The 27,705-nt window shown below is 48.8% G+C and overlaps 1 protein-coding gene across 16 annotated transcripts; it reads left to right on the forward strand.

Annotated features, from left to right (window-relative positions):
• The first annotated feature begins 1,616 nt into the window (after positions 1 to 1,616).
• ZFYVE27 (zinc finger FYVE-type containing 27) lies at positions 1,617 to 27,542 on the forward strand. Of its 16 annotated transcripts, none has more exons than XM_003922323.4 (13): positions 1,617 to 1,820; positions 3,404 to 3,601; positions 8,910 to 8,980; positions 10,523 to 10,709; positions 15,005 to 15,100; positions 16,726 to 16,838; positions 17,581 to 17,720; positions 18,632 to 18,718; positions 20,117 to 20,137; positions 20,298 to 20,442; positions 24,262 to 24,308; positions 24,629 to 24,710; positions 25,881 to 27,542. In XM_003922323.4, the coding sequence occupies exons 2-13, from the start codon at positions 3,405 to 3,407 to the stop codon at positions 25,943 to 25,945; spliced, it is 1,251 nt and encodes a 416-aa protein (XP_003922372.1). In that variant the 5' UTR covers positions 1,617 to 1,820; position 3,404; the 3' UTR covers positions 25,946 to 27,542. The 16 variants fall into 16 exon arrangements, with proteins under 16 accessions (XP_003922372.1, XP_010331507.1, XP_039321033.1 ...); XM_010333205.3 differs by having other exon boundaries at positions 18,647 to 18,718; XM_039465099.2 differs by having other exon boundaries at positions 3,404 to 3,576; positions 18,647 to 18,718.
• The last annotated feature ends 163 nt before the right edge of the window (positions 27,543 to 27,705 follow it).

The raw sequence follows: 27,705 nt of genomic DNA on the forward strand, positions 1-27,705 counted from the left end.
CCCAGCTACTCAGGAGGCTGAGGCAGGAGAATTGCCTGAACCCGGGAGGCGGAGGTTGCGGTGAGCCGAGATAGCGCCATTGCACTCCAGCCTGGAGAGGGAAGTGATTACTTCTAGCTGGGGCACCCAAGGAAGGGATACAGACATTTGAGTGCCAGGGGCACTTGAGGGTAACAATGGAGGGGTGAATTGGCTAAAGTTAAAGGCAGGTGAAGGATGGCAGGGGAGGAGGCCAGGGAATGCAGACTAAGGTGGGTGGTGGTATGGTTGGGGCACTGGGGTCAGATGACACATACGCTTCAAATTCCAGCTCCCAGTTGCTTCTTAGCTGCAACACTGAGGAAGGTCCGGAACATGTTTGAGATTCTCCATCTGCAAAACGGTGACAACCCTAAGGGTTGTTGGAGGGGGACTAGATGTCTACAAAGAGCTCAGCCCTCGCCGGGCGCCGTGGCTCATGCCTGTAATCCCAGCCCTTTGGGAGGCCGAGGTGGATGGATCACCTGAAGTCAGGAGTTCGAGACCAGCCTGGCCAACACGGCGAAACCCCGTCTCTACTAAAAATATAAAAATTAGCTGGGCATGGTGGCACGTGCCTGTAATCCCAGCTACTCGGGAAGCTGAGGCAGGAGAATCACTCGAACCCAGGAGGTGGAGGTTGCAGTGAGCCGAGATCGTGTCATTGCACCCCAGCCTGGGCAACAAGAGTGAAACTCCGTCTCAGAAAAAAAAGAAAACAAAACCCTCAAGCCTGTAATCCCAGCACTTTGGGAGGCCGAGGCGGGTGGATCAGGAGGTCGACAGATCGAGACCATCCTGGTCAACATGGTGAAACCCCGTCTCTACTAAAAATACAAAAAATTAGCTGGGCATGGTGGCTCGTGCCTGTAATCCCAGCTATTCAGGAGGCTGAGGCAGGAGAATTGCCTGAACCCAGGAGGCGGAGGTTGTGGTGAGCCGAGATCGCGCCATTGCACTCCAGCCTGGGTAACAAGAGCGAAACTCCATCTCAAAAAAAAAAAAAAAAAAAAAAAAAAAAAAAAAAAAAAAAAAGAAAACAAAACCAAAAAACAAACAACCTCCCCCCCGCACCACCAAAACCCAAAGAGCTCAGTCCAATTTAGTGCTTGGCGCTTCCGTATCTGAGCGCTAAGTCACGAATGTAAAGCCATGGGATGCGTGCTTTAAGGGAAATTAACTGGGCCACACAGTGTGAAGCGGACTGAGGTGGGAGAAACCTGCCCAGGACCTTGTACCGTAGCTACTCAGGAAACAACCTAATTGTCTGCTGGGCATCTCATACAGGATACGGTTTCTGCCTTTCCAGGGCTCACAGCCCCCCACTTCAGTCCCAAAGTTGGAAGGAAAGAGGACGAAGTCGTAAATTCTTCAGTTCAGCCTCTGGCCAACTGCAAGGCAGGGCAACGAGGTGCAGGGTGGCCAAGCACGTACTGCCGAGGCTCCTCAAGGCTTTGCAAACCGCTGCCGGCCAAGGACAGAGTTTACTCCAGCCTGGAGCGCGCGGGGAAAGAAGCGCAGGCGCACTGCGGGAGAGAGCGTTCACCTGGGCTGGGGTGGGCGGAGCAAAACCCGGGGCGAGATGACGTCATGGGGACGCAGCCGCAGAGTGAGTCGCGTCCCGGAAGCGGCGATGGCGGCGGCGTAGGCGGAGGAGATTTTTGGACCTGTGATTTCCGAACGGCCCAGGGAGGAGGAGCGGTGTTCGTCTGGGGCTGGCCTGAGGAAACACTCTGGGGCCCAGTGCCTCTCCCTCTGCTTCTGCCCGACCCTGCTCCTTCCCTCACGGAGCCAGTGGCCAGGTAGGTGAGATGCCGCCCCCGCCGCGTCCCGGTGTCTCCGCAGACTGTGTGGAGTTGGGCGCTTGAGCGCTGCCGGGGCCGCCACCTGCTGGCCCCGCGACCTTGGGCGTGGCTTTCCCTGTCCAGCCTCCCCGGCTCCATCAGGCCCCCTTGGCTGAAGAGGTGTTGGCCAAGGCCAGTGTGGGCGCCGACCTGCCTAACCCTTTCCTGGGCTCCTACCTTGCGCCCCTCTGGGCCCTTTTCGCCTTGGCTCGGCCCGCGAGGATTTTGGGCTCTCCTTGGCTCCTTTGTCACATCCCCTCACAGTCCCATCAGTTGGCGGCTTGTTGCCTGGGACTGGTTTATGTTGCTTTTCACCGAAGTTCCGCCCCCTCGTTTGCGGCTTAGCCAGGACTTGGAACTGGGAAAGAGCGTAAGCGTTCCTGGGATTCCTCATCAGAGAGGGCAGATGGGAATGGGGCGTTCTGATGTCGACTGCCTTGGGCAGAGATGGCCCAGGAAGTTGTTGGGAACCGAAGGGAGTGAGGATTAGAGGAGGCGTCCCCGAACTGCGGCCCCCTGAGGCCATTTATCCGGCCCCCCGCCGCACTTCAGGAAGGGGCACCTCTTTCATTGGTGGTCAGTGAGAGGAGCACAGTATGTGGTGGCCCTCCAACCGTCTGAGGGACAGTGAACTGGCCCCCTGTGTAAAAAGTTTGGGGACGCCTGGATTAGAGGATGGGGCGGGAGTCCTGGAGCACGATATTTCATTCATTCATTCAGCAGGCATTTGTTAAGCACCCACTGTGTACAGAAACTGGTGAATGTAGGCCAGCTCAAAGTTAAGAGTAGGAAGTTTTACTTTGACGTGGTAAGTGCTCTGTTAAGAGTCAGTACGTGATCCTTTGGGAGCATTGGGGAGGGTCTCCCAGTCCAGACTTGAGGGTGTTGGCAGAGACTTCCCAGAGTAAGGGAGTGATGTTTAAGCTCATAGATGAAGGATGAGTAGGAATTAGCCAGGTAAAGAGTGGAGCAGAAATGTTCCAGGGCATCATTTCTTTTCAGACCATGGGTTGCCTCCCTGCAGCGATCATTTATGCTTGATTTTTATGATTTTTTTTTTTTTTTTTTGAGACGGAGTTTCGCTGCGTCGCCAGACTGGAGTGCAGTGGCGTGATCTCGGCTCACTGCAACCTCCGACTCTCTGATTCAAGCGATTCTCCTGCTTCAGCCTCCCGAGTAACTGGGATTATAGGCACGCACCAACAAGCCCAGCTAATTTTTTGGGTATTTTTAGTAGAGACGAGGTTTCACCATGTTTGCCAAGTTGGTCTAGATCTCTTAACCTCTTGATCCACCCACCTCGGCCTCCCAAAGTGTTGGGATTACAGGAGTGAGCCACCTTGCCCAGCTAACTTTTAGTTTTGATGTGTCTGTGTTGGAAAAGAGCATTGGATGGGGAGTCCAAAGAACAGGATTTTAGATCTGAATAATTCACTTTGCCTTGCTCACAGGTTTTCTGTGGGCACCACATGAAGCAGTAGGTAGAAGTGTCTTGGGGATTAGATGTGCAGTGCTAATGTTGGGAATTATTATGGTTACAGGATGCAGACATCAGAACGTGAGGGGTGTGGGCCGGAGGTGAGCCCCAGCGTAATGCCCGAGGCTCCCCTGGAGTCTCCACCTTTTCCTACCAAATCCCCAGCATTTGATCTTTTCGACTTGGTTCTCTCCTACAAGAGGCTGGAGATCTACCTGGAACCCCTGAAGGATGCAGGTGATGGTGTTCGATACTTGCTCAGGTACAGACTTGTGGAGTTGCTCTGGTCTGCTGTGCCTTCTGCCTTCCTGCTCTGTAGTAACTAACATTGACCATTTAGGCAGTGTCTGGCTGTCCTTTTTGCCCTAATGAGGAGCAGTTCTGGGAGCTCTGTTTGACCTCTGGGTTTATCCAGGCCTACCCTGCGTCTCAGGCCCAGCTCAGGAAAAGCAGACATTGGGAGTGATCCTGCCTTTCAGCAAGGTTTTTTGTGACTGAATAAACTCCTCAGGACTGCTAGATAGCCTTGAACATTAGGCTTTCTATAGCATGGAGCAATCTTAATGTTTTCTTTTGCTCCCAATATTAGCATAATCAATATTAAAAATTAGGGTATAATTTTGAACAAAAGTTAAAGAAATACAAAAACTTATGAATAAGCAGATACCATTTTCACTTTTTTTTTTTTTTTGAGACAGGATCTTGTCCTTATGTGCAGGCTGGAATGCAGTGGTGTGATCATGGCTCACTGTAGCCTCAACCACCTTGGCTCAAGCATCTTCCTTCCTCAGCTGCCACACCTGGCTAATTAAAAAACAAAAAAAAAAACTGTAGAGATAGGGTCTTACTGTGTTGCTCAGGCTGGTCTTGAACTGTTGGGCTCAAGCAATTCTCCTGCCTCAGCCTCCCAAAGTGCTGGGATTACAGGTGTGAGCCTCTGTGCCCAGCCCATTTTCACTAATTTATTGAGATTATGGATATTAATTTTTTTCCCTCCTATCCTGCTTTGATTTTCATTCTCTATAATTTTCTTTTAGCCGGGCGCGGTGGCTCAAGCCTGTAATCCCAGCACTTTGGGAGGCCGAGGCGGGTGGATCACGAGGTTGAGAGATCGAGACCATCCTGGTCAACATGGTGAAACCCCATCTCTACTAAAAACACAAAAAAGTAGCTGGGCATGGTGGCGCTTGCCTGTAATCCCAGCTAGTCAGGAGGCTGAGGCAGGAGAATTGCTTGAACCCAGGAGGCGGAGGTTGCGGTGAGCCGAGATCGCGCCATTGCACTCCAGCCTGGGTAACAAGAGCGAAACTCCGTCTCAAAAAAAAAAAAAAATTTTCTTTTGGCTCATTTTATTATGTTAAAATTATTTTAAATTGTGTATATGGCATTCTATTCCCTATATGTCAGTTTTTGTCTCTAAATAAGGACATTTCTTTCAAAATCAAAGTAATATCATACCTAACAAAATTAATAATAACTCCTTGATATCATCCTATATTCAGTTCATATTCCATTTCCTCAGTTGTACAATCTCTTTGGCTAAATCACATTTCAGTCCAGGACTGTGCATTGTTTGTAGTTATTGTCTTTTAAGTCTTTTTCAGTCTAAAACAATCTCTCTCATGACATTAACTTGCTGAAGAGGCGGAGCCTGAACTGACTGTCCTGGAGAATTTACTACCGAGATTTGTCTGGTTTCTTCCTTGTGGTGCAGACTAGAAGTTAGATTTAAAGGTTAGATTGTGGCCGGGCACGGAGGCTCAAGCCTGTAATCCCAGCGCTTTGGGAGGACGAGGCAGGTGGATCACAAGGTCAAGAGATTGAGACCATCCTGGCCAACATGGTGAAACCCCATCTCTACTGAAAATACAAAAATTAGCTGGGTGTGGTGGCGTGTACCTGTAGTTAGTTCCAGCTACTCAGGAGGCTGAGGCAGGAGAATCGTTTGAACCTGGGAGGCCGAGGTTGCAGTGAGCTAAGATCGTGCCACTGCACTCCAGCCTGGTGACAGAGTGAGACTCTTATCTCCAAAAAAAAGGTTGGATTCAATTCAAGTTAGAAAAGCTTTTTGTTTTTTTTGGCAAAGGTTAATGTTGTGTTCCTGATACTGCATTGCATCAGGAGTCACACAGAAACCTGACTGTCCTAAAGAGCGGAGTTTTTTTTTTTTTTTTTTTTTTTTTGAGACAGAGTTTCGCTCTTGTTACCCAGGCTGGAGTGCAATGGCGCGATCTTGGCTCACCTCAACCTCCGCCTCCTGGGTTCAGGCAATTCTCCTGCCTCAGCCTCCTGAGTAGCTGGGATTACAGGCACGAGCCACCATGCCCAGCTAATTTTTTGTATTTTTAGTGGAGACGGGGTTTCACCATGTTGACCAGGATGGTCTCGATCTGTCGACCTCCTGATCCACCCGCCTCGGCCTCTCAAAGTGCTGGGATTACAGGCTTGAGCCACCGTGCCCGGCGAGCAGAGGTTTTTAACTTGGAGCCTATGGGTGGCTTTTAGGGATCAGTGAGTCCCCTGAAACTGCATGTAAAATTGTGTGTCTGCACATGTGTATATTTCTAGGGAAAAGCTGCTTGTTTTCATCAGATTCTCATAAAGACCCTCAAACCTCTAAAATACTGGAGAGAGACTGGTAGGAAGCAGGGTGAGTGGAGTTAGGTTAACTTCCAAGGATACCATTGAGTCTGCCATCAGTCTGGAAATAGTGGATGGTTTGTTACTAGTTCTCTGGCCAAGGCCCTACATTTTTCTTGTTCACCTAGTTTATGTCAGTATCTGTAGAGGTGAGCTAGTCAGTGTTGCAGAGCTGTGGTCTGTACTGTAAGATCACTGTGCTCTTGGCACAAGGGGTAGGGACATAGTATGAGGAAGGGCTTTTATAATCTCAGCATGTTGTGAAGTTTGGTTTTCCTTGAAGAGCCTGTGCTCCCTGGGACATTCTTTGTATGTGTGTGTATTGCCCTTTTGTGGCAAAGTATGAAAGTGAAGTATATCCCGCCCTGCCCTTCTGCTTTTCCTCTATTGGTCTGTAGTCCTTCTTAGCTCACTAATATGTTAGTTTTTTTCCATTTTATGGAATTAGAAATTGGAGGATGTGGTAGGATTGGTTAAAGCTGGATGCAGGAGGAGCATTGGACCTAAAAGCCCTCAGGAGCCTGTGGTTTCTGTGCTGCTGCGAGAGGGAGCACTGGTCTGTGAAAGTGGCTGTCACATTAGTTTGTGCTTTTGATTGTTCTTTTCTTGGTAAAGAGGATTTGACTTTGAAGAGGGACCTAATCTTGGCCTCTAGCTATTAGGTCTGAAGCCTAGAGCTGCAGTAAATTGTTAACAGACTCTCTCCTGGGATCAGCTACTCTACTACGTGGGTCTTCTGGGACCAAAGTGTCAGTAAAGACATTGGATAGAAGGGAAGAGGTGTTAAAATGAAAGTGACTTCAGTGGTGGTGTGATGTATTTATTTCCAAGATCGGATTGGCTTTTATTTCTGTTTACCCTGGTAGCTGCCACTAGAGGTTCTGAGGCCTAATTAGGGTGGTACAGGTGGAGTGTGTTGAATTTCAGGAGCAAGGCAGAGATGTCATTTCATTCCCTTACTCATGAATTTTATTAAAAAGTAAAAGCCCCTTTACAGTGTTGGTAGTAGTATAAATTAGCTCAACCATTGTGGAAGACAGTGCGGTGATTCCTCAAGGATCTAGAACCAGAAATATCATTTGACCCAGCAATCCCATTACTGAATATAAGAGGGTACCCAAAGGATTATAAATCAGTCTACTATAAAGACACATCACACATGTTTATTGCAGCACTATTCACAATAGCAAAGACTTGGAACCAACCCAAATGCCCATCAATGATAGACTGGATAAAGGAAATGTGGTAACATATATACCATGGAATACTATGCAGCCATAAAAAAGGATGAGTTCATGTCCTTTGCAGGGACATGGATGAAGCTAGAAACCATCATTCTCAGCAAACTAACACAGGAACAGAAAACAAAACACCACATGTTCTCACTCATAAGTGGGAGTTGAACAATGAAAACACATGGACACAGAAAGGGGACTATCATATACCAGGGCCTGTCGGGGGATGGGAGGCTAGGGGAGGGATAGCATTAGGAGAAATACCTAATGTAGATGATGGGTTGATGGCTGCAGCAAACCACCGTGGCACGTGTATACCTATGTAACAAACCTGAACGTCCTACTTGTGTATCCCAGAACTTAAAGTATTAAAAAAAAAAAAAAAAAGTAAAAACCCTACATAAATTAGTTAACCTCATTGAGTAACTCTGAAATACTCCAATTAGAGCACAAGAAAATATATTTAGCCCTGGAACAGTAGCTTACCCCTGTAATCCCAGCACTTTGGGAGGCCAAAGTAGGCAGATCACCTGAGGTCAGGAGTTCGAGAACAGCCTGGCCAACATGGTGAAACCCTGTCTCTACTAAAAACACAAAAATTAGCCAGGCGTGGTGATGGGCACCTGTAATCCCAGCTACTAGGGAGGCTGAGGCAGGAGAATCGCTTGAACCCGGGAGGCGGAGGTTGTAGTGAGCCAAGATTGTGCTAGTGCACTCCAGCCTGGGTGATGAGAGTCAGACTTTGTCTCAAAAGAACAAGAAAAAAAATGCATTTAATGCTTTGCTTGCCAGAAATTTGCCTGTTTATTTTTATGATATTTGTCTCTCACCTCTGATGGCTCACCTTGCATACTGACACTGTCTTTAGAATCTGGGCCTCGTGGCTTCATTGTTGCATATGTGCTCCTCTTTCCCTACTAAATGTCCTTTATCAGGGATGGGGCTAGCGCATTTGCTTGTTCTCAGCAACTTGAGTCTCTGGTCTTCTTCCCTCTTTGGGGGCCTCTGCATTGCCATTTGGTGGTGGCAGTGGCTGTATCTGTGTTTGCTTCTGTCTGTTCCAGCTCACTTAAGGTGTGATTGCTAAGTGAATGCTGCACCCTACTTTCATTTTGGTTTTTAATATATTAAAATAAAATCTTTATTATTTTTTCTCCTTTTGAATTAATAGGTGTTCAAAATAAACTTTCAGATAAACTCTCAAACTTTCAAAATCATGGACCTAAGAAGATAAAGGCACAAACGGGCTCAAAGAAGTTACGATTTGTTCTTTCTTGATTTCTGTATTAGTTGAATCTTGTGCAATGATTATACAGTCTTATGAAATTATGAAAAAAAAATAGAGGAAAGTATTAAGAACTTTGTTAGTGTCACCTCTTGAGGAGACTATGACCTTACAAAACACAGTTTAAATGATATTAACTGGGTATCTTAACTGATATTTTATGAATTCTTCTTCCTTTTGGGAGAAGGCACTATAGACCTTCCAGTTCTCTTACCCCAGGTGCTAATGTGTGACCTGTCACCACCTCTCGTGATCACCAGTCCAAGTGAGAGGCCCCCTTTTCATTTCTCCTTGACCTTCTGTGTTCCAGGCCTCCTCTTCTGGTTTCATGTCCCATCTGCGCCTCCCGGTCTCCCCTCCCTGGCTGGAGGTGTGGCTCTCTGTAGTGATCAGGACTCTCTGTGTTGTAGGTGGCAGATGCCTTTGTGTTCCTTGCTGACCTGCCTGGGCCTCAACATCTTGTTCCTCACTTTGAATGAGGGTAAGAACTGCCTCCAGGGGCCAGTGGTTTTTGTGAATGAATGTGGGGGAAGGACACCTGGATGTAGCCCGCCCTGTGTGCGGGAGCTGCTCTTGTTGCCCTGGAGTTAGCTTTCCTCTGTGTCTGCTTGGAGTCAGAAACAGGCTCCAGAGGGACAATCCAGGCTGAGCCGCCTGCTGTGACCTTGGGCAAATTATGAACTTCCCTGTTACTCCTAATTTTCCTTATCTCTAACAGGAGGATAAAAATGCTGCTTTCCTCCTAGAGTATTTGTGAGGAATGCGGCATCATACTTGGCACAGTGCCTGGCATGGAATAGGCAGCCAGTGCATTGGAGCTGCTCTCAATATTATTGTTTCCTTGACCGCCTGCTGGGGATGCATTGACCTTTTTCCATTTTGGTTTTCCAGCTGATTCAGGGGTCATCTGGGGACATGGCATGGGTAAAGGTAGAGGGGAGAGGAGCTGATAAGGGATTTCTGCCATATCTGTTGCTTTTCTCTGGTTTAGCCAGTGAGCCTAGCGGGAGCTGCTGGGCAGTCACCAGCAGTAAGGAGTGGCATGAAGCCTTTGAGATAGAAGTGTGGACACATAGGTGTCTATTGGGGTCCTGGATAGTGTAGCCTATGAACCTCTTACTACGGTGCATGCTCTGATCCTACCCTGTCCATGGTTGAAGCTGGCAGATGGCTATACAAAAAGCCAAACCCCTCAGGGTCAGAATAAAGTCTGGAACAGAATGTTCAGAGGAGTTGGACCATTATTCATGTTTTCGTTCTTATGTTGACCTTGTATTTCTCAGGTGTCTTCTTTGTTTCCTCTGGAGGTAGAGACTGAGGAGGCTGAAAATAAATCCAGTTCATACAGGATCTCATTTTCTGTTTCTTAGTTGGATTCATCTTTACCTGTTCAGAACTTCCTAGAATGTTTGATTTTTTCTATATATGCTCCCAAAGTAAATCAGTTCCCATGACAGATATTTAATAAGCATTTATTATGGGCCCGCTGCTCTGTTAGCTTGCTGTTGTACCATATTGCATGGAAGAAGTTCCTTCTTTGAATTTTATCTCGGCCTTACCGTTTCTCGAGACAGTCATCTGTGGTGTGCTAAAAGCCAAAGGAAAGGCTTCCAGGCTACCTTAGTGGCCCAGAGGTCCGAATGTCAGTCAGCAGGAGCTCCTGGCAATCATACTGCAGCATGAGCCTCTGACTGTGTGCTAGCAGCATCTTAAAATGTATTAAAAGTGAGGCTGGGGCCACAGCAGTGACCAAAGGGACAAAGTCCCAGCCCTCAAGAGCTTACTTCAGTAGAGGAGACAGCAGACATGCCTGTAATGTGTCATGTGGTGATAAGGTCTATGAGGAGTGAAGCTGGGTTAAGGGGGCTGGAGAGTAGGCGTGAGACACTGTGTCATACGGGCCATCAGGAAAGTCTGACTGGCAGAGAGCTGGAGGAGGTGAGGAACAAGCAGTGGGTGTCTGGGTGGGCCAACTCCTGGTCCTTGCTTACCTGTGTTACCTGCAGTGTTTTTGATTCTCTAGGTGCATGGTACTCAGTAGGTGCCCTGATGATTTCAGTGCCCGCCCTGCTGGGCTACCTTCAGGAGGTTTGCCGGGCACGGCTGCCCGAGTCCGAGCTGATGCGGAGGAAGTATCATAGCGTGAGGCAGGAGGACCTGCAGAGAGTGCGCCTGTCTCGCCCCGAGGCTGTGGCTGAGGTGAAGAGCTTGTGAGTATGGAAGAGAGGCCAGGGAGGTGGGGGAACAATAACAGCAGCCGTGACACTGAGTGCTAGCTGTGTGTGCCAGATATTGTAGTAGGCAAACCACAGCTGTTAGTTAGTCTTTTTAACAGTTCTGAGAGGTAGCTAGTATTAATATCTTCCATTTATATCTTCCATAAATGGGTGAAGAAAAAGGCTGACTGACTTAGCTAGAAAGTGACCAAGCTGGGATGGGAATCTAGATCTAGCTGTTTTACAGCCTGTGTTCTTTTGCTGGAGAGACAGGTTAGGGTCTGGACTAAGCATGTGCTGCATGTCACACCCCAGCTCTTCCATTTATTTGCTGTGTAACATTGGGCAAGTTACTTAGCCTCTCTGTCTCAGATTTCTCATCTGTTAAATAGGATAATAACAGGACTTACTCACAAGGTGGTTGTGAAGATTGAACAGGTGTTTGTTACTGGGAAGTGTTGAGTAGATATTAGTCATCATCACTACACTGTGGAGAAACTTCCTAAACATGACAGAGCTGGTACTTTTGAGGAAGCATTAAACTACCAACTTCAGTAGCAGTGGGCATTTACTCCTCCCTTCCCTGGAGTGGGGTCTGTGCATTCTCTTAAGATACAGTAGGGGAAAGAAAAGTTATGAACAAACAGATGTCTGGGCCTCACCGCAGAAATTCTGAGTCAGTTATCTAGAGTGGGGCTTGGATATGTATTTTTTTTTTTTTTTTTAAGACAGAGTCTTGCTCTGTCTGCCAGGCTGGAGTACAGTGGCATGATCTTGGTTCACTGCAGCCTTTTTCTCCTAGGCTCAAGCAATTCTCCTGCCTCAGCCTCCTGAGTAGCTGGGATTACAGGCGTGTGCCACCACGCCTGGCTAATTTTTGCATTTTTAGTAGAAATGGGGTTTCGCCGTGTTGGCCAGGCTGGTCTTGAATCTCAGGTAATCTGCCCACTTCACCCTCCCAAAGTGCTGGGATTACAGGCTGAGCCACCATGCCCAGTCGTGGATATGTAGTTTTTAAAAAAGACTTTCTTACTTTGAAATAGTTTTATTTTATATATATATGCTTTTTTTTTTTTTTTTTAAAAAGACACAGTCTTGCTCTGTCACAAAGGCTGGAATGCAGTGGTGTGATCTTGGCTGACTGCAACCCCTGCCTCCTGTGTTCAAGCGATTCTTGTGCCTCAGCCTCCAGAGTAGCTGGGATTACATGTGCCACTATGCTCAGCTAATTTTTGTATTTTTAGTAGAGACAATCACCACGTTGGCCAGGCTGGTCTTGAACTTTGGCCTCAAGTGTTCTGCCTGCCTTGGCCTCCCAAAGTGCTGAGATTACAGGCATGAGCCACTGCCCCTGGCCTGAAATGTTTTAAAATTAAAGAAGTGCAAGAATAACACAAAGAACTCCCGTGTGCCCTTTACCTAGATAGAACAATTATTAACATTTTGCCATATTGGCATTGTCTATCTCTCTACATATACACATTATTTTCATTTTCCTAAACCATTTGAAAGTAAGTTGCAAATATGACTGTTTACCCCAAATACTTCAGCATGGATTTCCTAAGAACAAGGACATTCTCTTACATATCCACAGAACTGTAAACAAAATTAGGAAACTTAACATTGATAACATTAACAGTAGTATTATCTAATGTATAATTCACAATCAGATTTTACCAGTTGTATTAATAAAGTTCTTTTTCTTTTATTAATTTTCTTTATTTTTTATTTTTCGGGACGGGGTCTTGCTCTGTCATCCAGGCTGGAGTGCAGTGGCATGACCATGGCTCACTGCAGCCTTGACCTCCTGGACTCAAGTGATCCTCCTGCCTCAGCCTCCTGAGTAGCTGGGACCACAGGCACATGCCACTATGCCCTGTTAATTAAAAAATTTTTTTGGCTGGGCGCGGTGGCTCATGCCTGTAATCCCAGCACTTTGGGAGGCCGAGGTGGGTGGATCACGAGGTCAAGAGATCGAGACCATCCTGGTCAACATGGTGAAACCCCGTCTCTACTAAAAATACAAAAATTAGCTGGACATGGTGGCACGTGTCTGTAATCCCAGCTACTCAGGAGGCTGAGGCAGGAGAATTGCCTGAAACCAGGAGGCAGAGGTTGCAGTGAGCCGAGATCGCGCCATTGCACTCCAGCCTGGGTAGCAAGAGCGAAACTCTGTCTCAAAAAAAATAATAATAAAAATAAAAAATAAAAAAGAAATAAAAAAAAAATTTTTTTTTTGTAGAGATGGGGTCTCACTGTCATGCCCAGGCTGGCCTTGAATTCCTGGGCTCAAGCAGTCCTTCTACCTTAGCCTCCCAAAGTGCTGGTACTTCAGGTATTAGCCAGTGCGGGTGGCCTAATAAAGTTCTTTGTATCAGTTTCCTTGATCTGGGATCCAATCCAGGGTTATACATCATGTTTAATTTTTTTATGTCTCATTAGTCTTCTTTAACCTGGAGCAGTTCCTCAGTCTTTGTTTCTTGTGACCTTGATATTTTTGAATAGTTTAAGCTTATTATTTTGTAGAATCTCCCTCATTTTTGGATTGTTTGATTCCTTGTGATTAGATTTAGGAGTGTGACAAGTGATGTGTCGTGTTCAGTGCATCCATGTCAGGAGGCACATGATGTCAGGAAATACTGACTTTGATCACTTGATGAAGGCATCCATAGTGTAAATTATCATTTTACTCTTCATTTGTAGTAATTTGAGGGGAGATATATTGAGACTATGAAAATATCTTGTTCTTCATCAAACATTTACCCACTGCTTTAAAATCCATAGATGGGTCTATGGATTAATATGTTAATCAGTTTATATATTTATTTATTTTTTTAATTTTTTGAGACGGAGTTTCACTCTTGTTACCCAGGCTGGAGTGCAATGACACGATCTCGGCTCACTGCAACCTCTGCCTCCTGGGTTCAAGCAATTCTCCTGCCTCAGCCTCCCGAGTAGCTGGGACTACAGGCGTGTGCCACCATGCCCAGCTAATTTTTGTATTTTTAGTAGAGACGGGGTTTCACCATGTTGACCAGAATGGTCTCGATCTCTTGACCTCGTGATCCACGCGCCTCGGCCTCCCAAAGTGCTGGGATTACAGGTGTGAGCCACCGCGCCCAGCCTTAATCAGTTTATTACTATGATGGTTGCAAAGGTGATTTTCTTTCTTTCTTTCTTTCTTTTTTTTTTTTTGAGATGGAGTTTCGCTGTTGTTACCCAGGCTAGAGTGCAATGGCGTGATCTCGGCTCACTGCAACCTCCGCCTCCTGGGTTCAGGCAATTCTCCTGCCTCAGCCTCCTGAGTAGCTGGGATTACAGGCACGCGCCACTATGCCCAGCTAATTTTTTGTATTTTGAGTAGAGACAGGGTTTCACCATATTGACCAGGATGGTCTTGATCTCTTGACCTCGTGATCCACCCGCCTCGGCCTCCCAAAGTGCTGGGATTACAGGCGTGAGCCACCGGGAAAGGTGATTTTCTAATTGTCATTCTATCTACATTTTTTTTTTTTAAGCTGGCTTTCTATTATAAGAAAGTTCTTCCTTTTTTATTATGAGTCGGAACTCATAGATTTATATTTTATTTGATGAGTTAGAATCTATTGCTGTCATTATTTATTTTGATCTCAAATTGTCCTAAATTTGGCCAGTTGGAGCTCTTCTGAGTTGACTCTTGTTTGCATTGTCCCCATCATTTTTGAGTGTTTCCTTACTTTATGGTACAACAGGATGTTCATACTCATCTTATACTTCCCTGCCCCAGCCCTGGAATCAGCTTGTCTCCAAGGAACCCTTCAGAACCCAGATCTGGGTTCAGACTGTGTTCAAGGCTTCTGTGGTTTATCTGTGTTTTAAAAAAGCAACAACCAGAACTCCCCAAGTGAGTCTGTTTCACCTCCCAGGTGGAGAATATCATGCCATTTATCCTGACAGCTGCTGTGTACCCTTGAGATGGGTCCTCTGATCCTCGTTTGATAGATGCAGAAACTACAGCCCTGGAAAAGTTCAGTGGCCTGCCTGACATCAACAGCTAGGAAGAGACCAAAGCAGGACATTTATACTGTTCCTACCTCAGCAGGAGCCTCCAAAAAGGGGACTGGAATGTAGTTGGGGTGGCTTAGCCAGGCCCTTTTCTCCCATGCTCTCTCAACCCCTCTCTCCTTAAACACATGGTGAGTGTGTTTAAAGAGATTGGCCATCCCTAGCCAGCTGCACCTTGCAAGGCCCCAGGCTCCACTTCCCAGAACTTCTGTCCTGCCCACTCACCAAAGCCCTTGTGTCTGTAGCTTGATCCAGCTGGAGGCCTTCCTGAGCCGCCTTTGCTGCACCTGTGAAGCCGCCTACCGCGTGCTGCACTGGGAGAACCCCGTCGTGTCCTCACAGTGAGTGACCCCTTCTCTGCCCCCAGTAGTCTATAGGAATTTGCAGCTTGAGCCTGAGCAAAGCCAGCTGCCTTGAGATGACCTCTGCTCCTCCTATCTCAGGGGAAGAGCTCGCCTCCTGGGCTCTTGTGTGTATATCTGCATATATGCTTGTGGGCTCTAATGCACTGCTTTTGTTTAGACGCTTTCTTTTATGTGTGGTAAAAATATTTTAATAATAGAAGAGAATAACTCAACATGTAATCCACCATGCAGCCGAATCTCATGTTTGGCTTGCTTGCTAGAGTTTGTCATTTGCCTCTAATTTATAGATGTATAGCTTCATAGTATACTTTCAGTTTTTCTTTTTTTTCCCACGTATTATATTAAAGATGATTTTCTTTGTTGCTGTATAGCCTTCGGAATTATTTATAATACCAGATTAATATAGATGGTGAATACAGTTTATGGAGCCATTCTGTTATAGATTTAGTCAGTTTCTCTTTTCATTACTGACTTTGTGGTAAACATTTTTGTGGATTTAGCTTTAATCTTTTGGAAAATTTTTCTTAAATTCAAGGATGAAACTACCATATCAAACAGAAGGAATGTTTTTGAGGCTCTTTAATGTGAATAATAGTGATAACTAATGTTTGCTGTCTTCACCTGGTGCCAGGCACTGTGCAACACTGCCTCTGTATTATCTCACTCTTCCTGGTAACTCTGTTGGTAGGCACTACTTCAGTCCCCATCTTACATGGGAAGGGAGCCATGCCCGGAGAACCAAGAGACTTCTCAGAATGAGAAGTGGCAGAGCTGGCTTCCAATCCCAGTCTGTTTTACTCTAGACTTCAGAGGGTAGACCAGGCATCCCCAAACTACGGCCCATGGGCCGCATGCGGCCCCCTGAGGCCATTTATCCGGCCCCGCGCTGCACTTCAGGAAGGAACACCTCTTTCATTGGTGGTCAGTGAGAGGAGCACGGTATGTGGCGGCCCTCCAACGGTCTGAGGGACAGTGAACTGGCCCCCTGTGCAAAAAGTTTGGGGATGCCGGGCGCGGTGGCTCAAGCCTGTAATCCCAGCACTTTGGGAGGCCGAGGCGGGTGGATCACGAGGTCAAGAGATCGAGACCATCCTGGTCAACATGGTGAAACCCCGTCTCTACTAAAAATACAAAAAATTAGCTGGGCATGGTGGCGTGTGCCTGTAATCCCAGCTACTCAGGAGGCTGAGGCAGGAGAATTGCCTGAACCCAGGAGGCGGAGGTTGCGGTGAGCCGAGATCGCGCCATTGCACTCCAGCCTGGGTAACGAGAGCGAAACTCCGTCTCAAAAAAAAAAAAAAAAAAAAAAAAAGTTTGGGGATGCCTGGTGTAGACCTTGAGGAGTGATGGTGGTTGAACCAGTTTATGTGCCCCCAGCTGACACCACCTCGGCCTCACCAGCATCAGGTGTTCGCACCGGCAACTGGGTGCTAGTTCTCAGACTTCATCGCCATTTTCTACTGGTTTGATGAGTGGCTCTTGTCGGTTTATTAATGTGTCCAGAGCTATGTCTCACCTGGAACCCTCTGTGGGTGTGCTCCAAATTCATCTCCTGCTGCTGTTATGAATTTCTGATCTTGTGGTTCTTCCCTGTCATCCAGGTTCTATGGGGCTCTTCTGGGCATGGTCTGCATGCTGTATCTGCTGCCACTCTGCTGGGTCCTCGCCCTTTTAAACAGCACGCTCTTTCTGGGGAATGTGGAGTTCTTCCGAGGTAAGCTCTGGAAGGCCTGAGAGAGACAGGGCCCAGGCTGGCTCTGAGGGCTGGGCTAGGCTCCCCAGTTCTTCTGTCTCTATAGCTAATCATCAGCTTGCTGTGCTTCCATGAGGGTCAGCACCACACTAGGGTCCTCTCTCATGGGCTCTGAGATGTTAGATGAAGCTGGAATCTCACCAGGGGAGGCTGCCACCGTTGGGCTCCCATCTCCCCTCCTTCCCTTCCCAAGGCAGATGGATCACTGCTTACATGATATGATGGCTTCTGGAAGATGAGGGAAGGATGTTTTCCCAAAGCTGCCACCCATCCCCTGGGGTGCAGCCACCTGGAGTTGCTGCCACGTCTCTGTGTGAGACCAGAGTTTCCTTCTGTCATCTGGCTTCTAAAGCGCTGAGGCAGTCTGGAGAGGCCCTGAGTCACAGAGGCCTGAGTCTGTACATATGTTTGTTGGGGTGATTGCTGTATTTGTTTTCCTCCCTGTGGTAGAGTAATTAATTACAGAAGCCATGATTTATCAAGCATTTACTACATTTAATCTGTCTAGCGGTCTGGGGCAGGTGGTGGTTTCTAAGTTTTGTTTAAGAGGCTTGGGTTAGGTGACTCTCTAAGAGTTAGGAGGGTGACTCTTTCCTGCAGTGGAGGGAAGAGAGGCCAGCCAGCTGCAGAAGTGGGCACCCCCAAAGTGCCACTCATAGTGTCTCATTTTTGCCTCCTACCTTGTTCTTCATTCCCTGGGTAGTTGTGTCTGAGTATAGGGCATCTCTGCAGCGGCGGATGAACCCCAAGCAGGAAGAGCATGCCTTTGAGAGCCCTCCACCACCAGATTTTGGGGGGAAGGGTGATCTGATGGACAGCACGCCTGCCCTCACACCCACGGAGGTAGGTGCCACTGACTGTCAGGGCAGAGCCTGCTGTGGCAGCTTGCGGGCCCCCCTATTATTAGCTTGTTTATAGCTCCTGGGCTGGCCTCTGTTGTAGTCCCTGCTGTTTCCCAGGCCTTATCTCCCCTGAAGTGCTTAATAATGATAATTGTAATAACAGCAGCTACCCATGCTTCATTGAGTGCTTACCCTGTGTCAGATGCCATTCTTAAGTGCTTTATGGATAGATATTCACATCATAGAGTGTAGATTTTTTCTTCTCTTTTCTTTCTTTTTTTTTTTTTTTTTTTTTGAGACAGGGTCTCCCTCTGTTGCCCAGGCTAGAGTGCAGTGGGGCATTGATGGCTCACTATAACCTTCACCTCCTGGGCTCTGGCAATTCTCCTACCTCAGCCTCCTGGGTAGCTGGGACTGCAGGTGTGTGCCACCACGCACAGCTAATTTTTTTGTATTTTTAGTGGAGAGGGGGTTTTGCCCCATTGTCCAGGCTGATCTCTAACTCTTGGGCTCAAATGATGGGCCTGCCTCGGCCTCCCAAAGTGCTGAGATTACAGGTGTGAGCCACTGTGCCAGGCTGGTTATTTCTGAGAAAGAGACCATTCTCATTTGTAGAATAGAAGGCTGAGGCACAGAGAGGCTAGTAAGTGGCAGGGCTGGGTCTAAGACCCCAGCCCTATGGTTCTAGAGCGTATGCCCCCAACCACTGTGCGATACCGCCACTGTAGAGCCCACTGTGCTCTTGTTTCCATCTCCCGTGCCCTGCCAGGCTAGAGGTTGCTCCTTCCTGGGATTTCCTTCTTTCTTGTAGTTGTGCCATTTCCTGGTGTTTTGGGTAGCTTGGATGCTGGCTTGGGGAGCTGGTCCTCTGTCTCAGGGAGCAGTGCTGCCATCCTTCTCCTTCTGTCATAGAGTCTTTCTTCCCAGGACCTCACACCGGGCAGCGTGGAGGAAGCTGAGGAGGCTGAGCCAGATGAAGAGTTTAAAGATGCAATTGAGGTGGGTGGCCCCTCCCCAGCTTCCTCTACTGAGCAGGCCAGAAATTGGGTGGTCCTGGAGCTGTTTTTTATTTTATTTTATTTTTAATGTCCACATGAGAAGCTAAAACTTGCTGTGAGCTAGAACTCACTGTTTGAAAGGGTGCCACTGAACCCCTCCCTGGGGGCTCCTGTTTCTGGTTGAGCCAGCTCTCCTGTGTTCCCAGGGCAAGAGTGGCTCTGGAAGTCTCTGGGAAATGCCCTGCTGGGGGAGCTGGATGATTTCTAGCCTTTGCTGGAGACCGTGGGTTTGGTGCCTTTGATGTCGGAAAGGCAGTCTTTGAGGAAGCTACTGCCCCTGGGTCTCTGCCCTTCTGTAGAATGAGTTCCATAAGATGTCCGTTTGCAGGGCGGGAGGGGAGGTTGGAGAAAGTAGTTGCATGGCCAAGTGCTAGGTCAGAGGAAGGTAAACAGCCTTCTTGATTTTAGGATGGTAAATCAAACTGGGAGTTTGCAGAAGTGTTTTATTTGGCATGCAAAGTTTCAAAATAATTTTTTTGAGCCAATGTTTAAATATGGGGAGATTTTTGTTAGAACTGTAGGTTTCCAGTTTCTCTGGTAGCCCTGAGTCTACAGCAGTCGGTATAGCAGAGGAGCTGCTGTTCCCTTTAGGCAGGTCACATGTTGTGGATACAGGTGGTCCTCAACACCCCCTGCTGTGTCTTGTCACTGAGGTCAGGTGGTGGTTGCCATTTGTCACATTTGTGTTTTTGTTTTTCTTAGAGCAGGATATCATTTCTCTTTATTTATTTCTCTTTGTGAAGTGGGAAATTGAGATATAAGAAATACACCTTGTGGATTTCCACCAGGCCTGTGATTTACCTGGACTTACCTCAATCATATGTCAGCCCAGGCCATGCAGGCATTTGACTTTTTGGTGGCTAAAAGATTGCTCCAGAACTTTGATTCGTGATTGTAGACTGTGAATCTTGGTTGGGGGATATGTAGAGCAGGGCTTTCAGCATTTTTGGCCCTGACCCATAGTAAGGAACACATTTTGCCTCTTGACCCAGTTCACACTTAGGTCCATAAAATATGTAAAGCTTAAGGGAAATGAAAGTTTCCTCAAAGTACGTTGTAAGGGATATTTTCTTTCCTTTTCTGTTCTATTCAAATAAAGACCCACTAAATTAGTTTCACCCAGTTTGAGAAACAGTGGTACCCAGCTGTCTCCAAGGCTGTTTGATGCTGGGATCCTCTCGGGGGTCATCTGTCAAGGTCACCATTTGGGAAGTACGCAGAGCTCAGAGCAGCGCTTCCATGCTTCTTTCTGCTTGGGGGCTTCCTCCAGGCGGCTTCTTTCTTCTTGCTATCTTTTTCTCTCTGTTTTCTCTCCTCTTCCCCGCACCTTGGGAGGCAGGAGACCCACTTGGTGGTGCTGGTAAGTGGAAGCCTTGGTGGGTGGGCAGGGGCTGGGCTGGGGAGGGTGGCTGAGCCGGCTGCCGCCACACCTCGTGGGGTCTGCTGTGCCGGGTGCCTGTGCACACGGGTCCTGCAGCCTCACAAGAGGTGGGCAGGACTGGAAGGAGCTGTTCCCGCAGGAGGATGATGAGGGCGCTCCGTGCCCAGCAGAGGACGAGCTGGCCCTGCAGGACAACGGGTTCCTGAGCAAGAATGAGGTGCTGCGCAGCAAGGTGTCCCGGCTCACGGAGCGGCTCCGCAAGCGCTACCCCACCAACAACTTCGGTGCGGCCAGGAGACGGGGCTGGGCTGGCAGGGGAGCGGGGTGGGGTACCCAGACACAGGGGAAGAGTCTCAGAACTGGGGGTACTGACTTGTGACAAGAGCAGGGGAGTGAAGGTGTATCCATGGGACCCCGGGGCACTGGCAGATGCCCGGCAGGACTGCTGAGGGAGTGAGTGTGGGTTTCTTCTTGTCCCTCTGTCCTGATTGGATATTCACTTGTGGGAAGATGAGGAACTCGGTTTGAGAAATGCCATCCCAGGGCTACAGAGCCATAATCCCGAGACAGAACCTCAGAAGGCAGTGTAGCATGATGGCTAAGAACAGAGTGGAATCTCACTGGCTGGTTCATGGTGTGTAGTGGGTGCGGTTAATGTGGGAGGCCCTGGCCCACCCTGTGGGTTCCTAGGAGCCTGTCTTAGTCTTTATGATCCAGCTGGAAGCAAGATCCAAGTTGAAGCAAATTGTTTCTCTGGACATGATAGTTCACTTCTCCCCAGTCAGTCCTTATTTTACTGAGGGTTGGGGGAAGAGCAGTCAAGGAAGGAAGTTTTGGAGAAGGGCCGACTTGATGGTTAGCACAGCTTGGAAACCTGGCTCAGATCAGCAGTGCTGGGAACTGAGCCATATACAATTATGGTGGAAACCTAGAGTAGCTGGTGACCCCGGAGCTGCCTTGCTCATGAGGAAGGGCCCTCCTGCCTGCTGTCAGTAGGGGGAGTAGGGGAGCAGGAGAGTACTGTGTATTCTGGTGTGAAGTGAGTTCTAGGGTCTGTGCCTTGGAAGAAGCCGGAGAGTTTACCTTGAGGAATTTGACCTGGGGCCCCCAGTGTCCTGCCTTCCTACCCCTGTAGCAGCCAGGCAGTTTTCTCAGGATTAGATGTCCTGTACAGAATCTTTCCTCTGCGGTGTGAATGTCCCCCAGTCATTCAAGATCCCTTTCTTTTCTTTTCTTTTTTTGGTCAAGATCTCACTGTGTTGCCCAAGCTGGAGTGCAGTGGCATGATCACAGCTCACTGTAGCCTCGACTTCCTGGGCTCAAGTGATCTTCCCAGCTCAGCCTCCCGAGTAGCTGGCACCATAGGCATGTACCATCATGCCAGCTAATTATTTGATTTTTTTCTTTTTTTTGGTAGAGACAGGGTCCTACTGTGTTCCCCAGGCTGATCTTGAACTCCTGGAGTTCAAGTGATCCTCATATCTTGGTCTTCCAAAGTGTTAGGATTATAGATGTGAGCCACTACACCTGGCCCCTTTTATTTATGCTGCCTGCTGACTTCTCTAGGGCATTCTGTATGTTCAGTGATCTGTTTACTCTCCATACTTCCACATGTGTGATCTCATTTCGTCCTTACTGTAGGTGTGACAGGAACAGGCAGTTCTTAAGGGCTCAGAGCAGCCAGATTCCAGCAGTCCCCAGTAACACTACATAAGAAGTATTACTCTGGTCCAGCAAATAATTTTTCTGTTTCTACGACTTCTAAGTAAAGGTACTTAGTTGTTCCCATTTTACAGATAAGTAACCTGAGGTGAAGAGAGTGCTTTGCCCAAAGACTTTAGTGGAGTTACGACTCAAATTCCGGTTCTCTGATTCTCTGTTCTTTCTGCCTCATCATCCTCCCTCTCCATTTCCCTTTGCCCTGGCGTGTGAAGTCCCTTGTTTTATGCCCGTCCCGGTTTTGTGTTCTATTTTTGGTTTGGATAAACTCTGCCAGCATGGGCAGAGGCCTTTTCAGGCTCCCTCAAGAATGGCAAGGGCAGAAAGTGCTTTTTTTCTTAAACACCTCTTAGCTCCTCGTTCTTCAAGACCTCTTGCTTCTTTCCCTTATCTGAGATGTTCCCAAACTCTTTGCTGTGAGGGTAGGTGTAGCAGCTCTGCTCATGTGGCCTTTGCTCCTGGGTCTGGGTCCTGAGAGCAGGGTGAGGTGAGCTGCTTTGGGGACTGTCTTACTCCATTTCAGCTGCTATAACAAAATACACTAAGCTGGGTGGCTTTTAAATAATAGAAATCTCTCATCGTTCTGGAGGCCGGAAGTCCAAGGTGAAGGTGTTAGCATGATTGGGTTCTGGTGAGGTCCACTTCCTGTGCCATAGACAGCGCCTTCTCACTGTATCCTCACGAGAAGATGGGAGGGCCATGGCAGTTCCCCTGGGGCCTCTTTTATACGGGCACTAGTCCTATTCACGAGGGCTCCACCCTTGTGACCCAGTCACCTCCCAGGGGCCCTCCTTTGGGTGTTAGGATTCCATATGTAAATGTTGGGGGGTTTTAGTGGGGGTTCTGTTTACCCCTACCAGTGGATGAGGGGGTACATGGGAGAATGAGGACAGACTGTGCAGGAGCTTCTCTGTGGCCTCTGCGTGGGAGAGGCCTTGGTGGGGAACCCCTCTTTGTCTTGGAGGCTCCATGACTGTTGCCCTGGCAGGCACCACTGGGCCTTAGTGCCCCTGCTCTCATGGCCTCCGTGGCATCATCATGTGGTGAGTGAGGATGGATGAGTCCAGGCTGTTGCCGAGAAGGGGCAGAAAGGGTTGGTAGGTGTTGGAAGGGAACGTCACCTGGCTCAGCTGCTGTCAGCTCCCAGAGTCCTCCCTGGCTCTGGCCTGTGTGGGTTCATAGCTGTCTCACCAGACCACCTGGCTTCCCACGGGTGCTTGGCCCTGGCATTCCATTTAGTTCAGAGGGGCCCTTGGGCATGGGCCAGTGTCAGTCTTTGAGTAGCTCCTTTTGCCTGTCCCATTCCCCTGCGTCCCTTGCTAAGGAGAGGCTGGGGCAGGCTGCCTTCCCCAATTCTTAGTGTAGGGGCAGAATCTTGGAGCAGTCAGTTTCCTGGTTTGGCAGCAGCAGGCTTGTGCCTCTCCTTCCCTGGCTGACGGAGCAGGCATTTACCTGAAGCACCTTGGCCTCAGGTTTCCCCTGGCTCTAGCTTGGGCCTTCCTTTCCCTGAACCGAGGGAATCTCCTTTAGCAAGGACTTAGGTGATTTTCGCTGGACGGAGGAAGGGACCACATGTAGCTGTCAATAAAGCTTTGGGGCCTTAGTGTGAAAATGAGGCCTGGTGCTCTGTACCTGCCTACACACAAGGTCTGGCTGGGTCACAGTAGGCCTTTGGGCCCCACATCCCAGAAACCACCTCCTTCCCCATCTTTCCTCTCTCCTTATACCCCCTTGTCGTCTTCTAGCCATTTTCTAAGCTACTGTTGCCCCTCCACCATTGCCTGGCACTTGGCCATCCTGGTATCTCTGGTGGTTTAGGCAGGACCTTGCTTTGTTCTGTGTCCCCCCCCCATGCCATTCACTGCTCCCCACAATTGAGCATTCTACCCTTCATGTCTTCTTGGAATGTGCCTGGCTCTGAGCTTCTTTCCTGCATCTAAAGGAGACAGAAAGCAGGAGTTTGGGTTTTTAGGAGGCATTTCTGTCTTTACCCTGTGGGTGGAGTATTTGTAAGGTGTTGCTCCGGAAAGAGTCTTACTAGGCAGGTTTCATTTGGGGATACCTGTGATCAGGTCCCTGCCAGCCTATCTGGCTTTCCAGGAGTGGATTCTGCTGGGTGCTCTTTGATTTCTGCAGGTTGGGCCACTAAGCTCTGGAGGGTTCAGGGGCTGGTAGCTGTGTATGGCTGGAGACATCAGTTCCCAGGGGCTATCAGTCTTCTTAGTTTGAATCCTTCTTTCTGGCTCTGAATCTGGACTTGCTCCCTGGCTCACTGTCCAGCCAAGGAGGCTGGGCTGGTGTCCTGAGTGTCCCATTTAGAAGAACCTGGAGCAGGTGAGAGTCCCGGGATGGGTGAGGGCTGAGCTGCTGCCTCTGTTTCTCAGGGAACTGTACGGGCTGCTCGGCCACCTTCTCAGTGTTGAAGAAGAGGGTGAGTGTCTGTGAGGGTGCGTTTGTTGGGGACAATGTGCTCGGGACGTTGGCTGGGGAGGAGTTGAGTCATTGAAGTCTGGCTCGGGTCACATTGGGCCTGGTGATGGCTTTCTGGAGTGAGTGTGCCCTCTCCTGCTCCCGTGCCACCTTCATCAGCCTCCCCAGGGGGTGTTCCATTTGGTCTGTTTCTGGCTCCACTTGGGTGCCCCCCAGTCCCAGTTTCCTTGGGTGGGATCAGCTGGTAGAAAGGAGGGAGGTGCTGAGAACTCCAGGTGCCTGAGGGTGGGGAACACATCTGACCTTGGCTCTTGTCTGCAGCGAAGCTGCAGTAATTGTGGAAACAGCTTCTGCTCTCGATGCTGCTCCTTCAAAGTGCCCAAGTCCTCCATGGGGGCCACAGGTGAGTGGTGCAGGTGGTGGGAGGGCTTGGCTGGTGCCCTGCCAAGGGGATGCCACATCGTGGCAAAGGGGCGAGGGTGTCAGAGATCAAGGGGACTTGGGATTGTAGTCAGGCCTGCAGGAACAGTTTCTCCATCCCCTTTAGCAAAATCTGGAAACATTTGGTACATGCCGAAGAATAGGCATGATGTACCTTTGAATTCTGAAGCGTGATAACAAAATGAATACCTGTGACCGCTTCACTAAAGTTGAAAAACAAGAGCACTGGCCACACCCCTGCAGCTCCCAGCGCTGCTCCTGCCTTCCCGGAGTAAATAACCAGCCGCAGTTTCATCTTTTTCTTATTGCCTTGGCACTTTGAACAAAATTAAAAATTCATTTTTTTCCTTTTATAAAAGCTATACATACATATTGTAAATAAAAAAAAACACAGATAGGCAAAAGGAAGAAAAATATTCCTGATTTCTTCCTGAGAGAACGATCGGGTTTGGACCCTGCTGCTCATTAGCTTGCATATAGGATAGAAGCATGTTCCTCAAAAATGTGGCCACGTTTCATGTACCGTTTTGTAGTATAATATTAAACCAAGTGCTTTCTTCTTCTGATGCAAGTAAGACATGCTTACTAACTAGAAAATTTGGAAATTACTATACAGAAGAAGGAAGAGAAAAATAACCCTGTAATCTTACCACCCAGAGATAACCACTGTTAAAACATTTTGGGAAATTTTAGTGTGATATTCTACTTACTTATTTTTTTTGAGATGGAGTCTTGCTGTGTCGCCCAGGCTGGAGTGCAGTGGTGCAGTCTCGGTTCACTGCAACTTCCGCTTCCTGGGTTCAAATGATTCTTGTGCTTCAGCCTCCTGATTAGCTGGGATTACAGGCATGCACCACCATGCCTGGCTAATTTTGTATTTGATATTTTATTTAAAAAAGATTTTTTAAGGTGTTCCATTGGTGCCACAATAATGTCTAATTCATAGCCCAGAAGCGGACTGCTGTTGGCATCATCACCCCCAGGATCCCCAGTTGGCAGGCTAGCAAGTTGGGGCAAGAAGGCTTGGGCTGGGGGGATCTGTGTGGGGCATTTGGGAGGGTGATTCTAGTGGTCGTTGCCATGAACCAAAGGGCACAAGGAAATGTCTCGCCAAGTTCTTTTTCCTTTTCAGCCCCTGAAGCCCAGAGGGAGACTGTGTTTGTGTGCGCCTCGTGTAACCAGACCTTGAGCAAGTGAGAAGAGAAGCCAGGGTCCAACCAGGCACCTGCCCTTGGGGCCAGCAGTAGGCCCCAACTCCCCACCCCGGCCCCCTATGTTTTGTGCTGGGCAAATGTGGTCTGAAGGCTAGGTAGGCTTCCCCTTCCTTCCTTGCTCTCTCCAGCTGGCTTCTGGAGCTGTTCCTCACCCCTGAGAGTGGCTGGCAATGGCTGCTCTCAATCCCTTGGGGAGAGGAACCCCTGGAGTTCCTGGCATGTTTGCCCTGCTCTGCCTGGGATTGAGTGAACTCAGGGCTGGGCAGGCAGTAGCCACTAGAGGGCAGCAGTGAGCTAGGCCAGGTATGAGTGGGGTCTGATGAACAGGGTTAGTGTGGCCATGCCTGAGAATTCCAGACCTGAGGTTGGGAAGAGAGGTTTTTCTCCTGCAGGATACTGGGTCAGGCCTTCAGCCTCAGAGAGCCTTCTGAAGCGCTTGGGAGTGCCACACCCCAACTCTGCTGATTGAATGTACCTTCAGGCACCAGGATCTGATCATTTCCCCATCAGAGGGTGTGGTCAGGGCTAACAAGACTCGGGGTGCTTCTAGAAACAGAGTTGAAGTTCCCAGTTTCTCCCAGAGAAGAATGTGTATGGGAGGGGTTGGCTGAGTCCTTCAGCATTAAGCGGAAGAAAGCATGGGGAAGCCCCAGCAGCTGGATGGGCCACAGCCTCCCCTCGAAGACGCCTTGATTCACAGAATCTCAGCCCACACAATGCCCTAGTGTCCCCAGCTCTGCTGGGGCAGCTGCAGGACACTTGGTTCACTGCTTCTGCTCCCTCTGCCCAGAGTCTGGGGCAGCCCTCCACTGGCCCAGCGCTCCATCTTCCTTTCCCTGCCCCTTGCCCCATGGAGTGTGAGGTCAGGTGAGTGGAGCAGAGGTCCTGAAGTCTTTGACCCACCAGGGACCTGGGAAGTGTAGGATCTCGCTGGGCTGGGACCTGGATCCCAGGGCTCTTCCCTGGAGGACAGTCTCAGTTATGGGATAAGGCCCCTTGGGGTCTCCATTTTCTTTCCAACGACGTCATGTTCACTGTTGGACTCTTATGGGCTCAGTGTCTCTCCCTTAGCCATGAGCTGGCTCAGGCATCCCTTCCCTTCCCTGGAGCTGCCCTGCCTTTCTGAAATATTTATTTATTTATTGCACGGTTCCTGGGAACATGTAACACAAGGAATGGGAGGAGGAGGACTGTGGCGTGGGGGTGTCTCTCCTGTCTAGGATTCTTCCCTGGAGTCATGGGCTGCCTAGAACCCAGGACCCATGGGTGGCTGAGAGGTTTCTACACTCAAGGAGCAGGGGTCCAAAGAGTCAGGTTTGGGAGACAAGGGACTCATCCTAGGCCTGCTTTCTTGCCAGTCCGAGCAGTTTAGCTGGGGCTCTGCAGGCAGGGGCCTGCCCAAGTCAGTGGAGGTGTCAGAGCCCTGGGGAGCCAGTCAGGCCTTGGTATTGCCTCTGTGCCCTGTTAAGAGAGAGAGTTCAGTACCCTTTACTGAACTTTGCTTTCTTTATACTGGAGAGGAACTAAAAGGATCTCTGTGTCTAAGGAGAATTGTCATTAAAAAGGCCTCAAGCTTCTTATATTTTTGTCCTGTCTTTGTTAATGGCATTTTCCCTAAGGCTGGAAGACCGGATCTCCCTGGCACTGCTGGAGTTTGCAGGCCTGTGCAAGGCCTGCAGGACTGGGCTGAGGGGCGGGCCTTTGGGGCACCCTGGTGGCAGGGGGCGTGGGGACTGCAGCCTG

This window comes from Saimiri boliviensis, chromosome 12 (genome assembly GCF_048565385.1).
Source record: "Saimiri boliviensis isolate mSaiBol1 chromosome 12, mSaiBol1.pri, whole genome shotgun sequence".
Taxonomy (NCBI): domain Eukaryota; kingdom Metazoa; phylum Chordata; class Mammalia; order Primates; family Cebidae; genus Saimiri; species Saimiri boliviensis.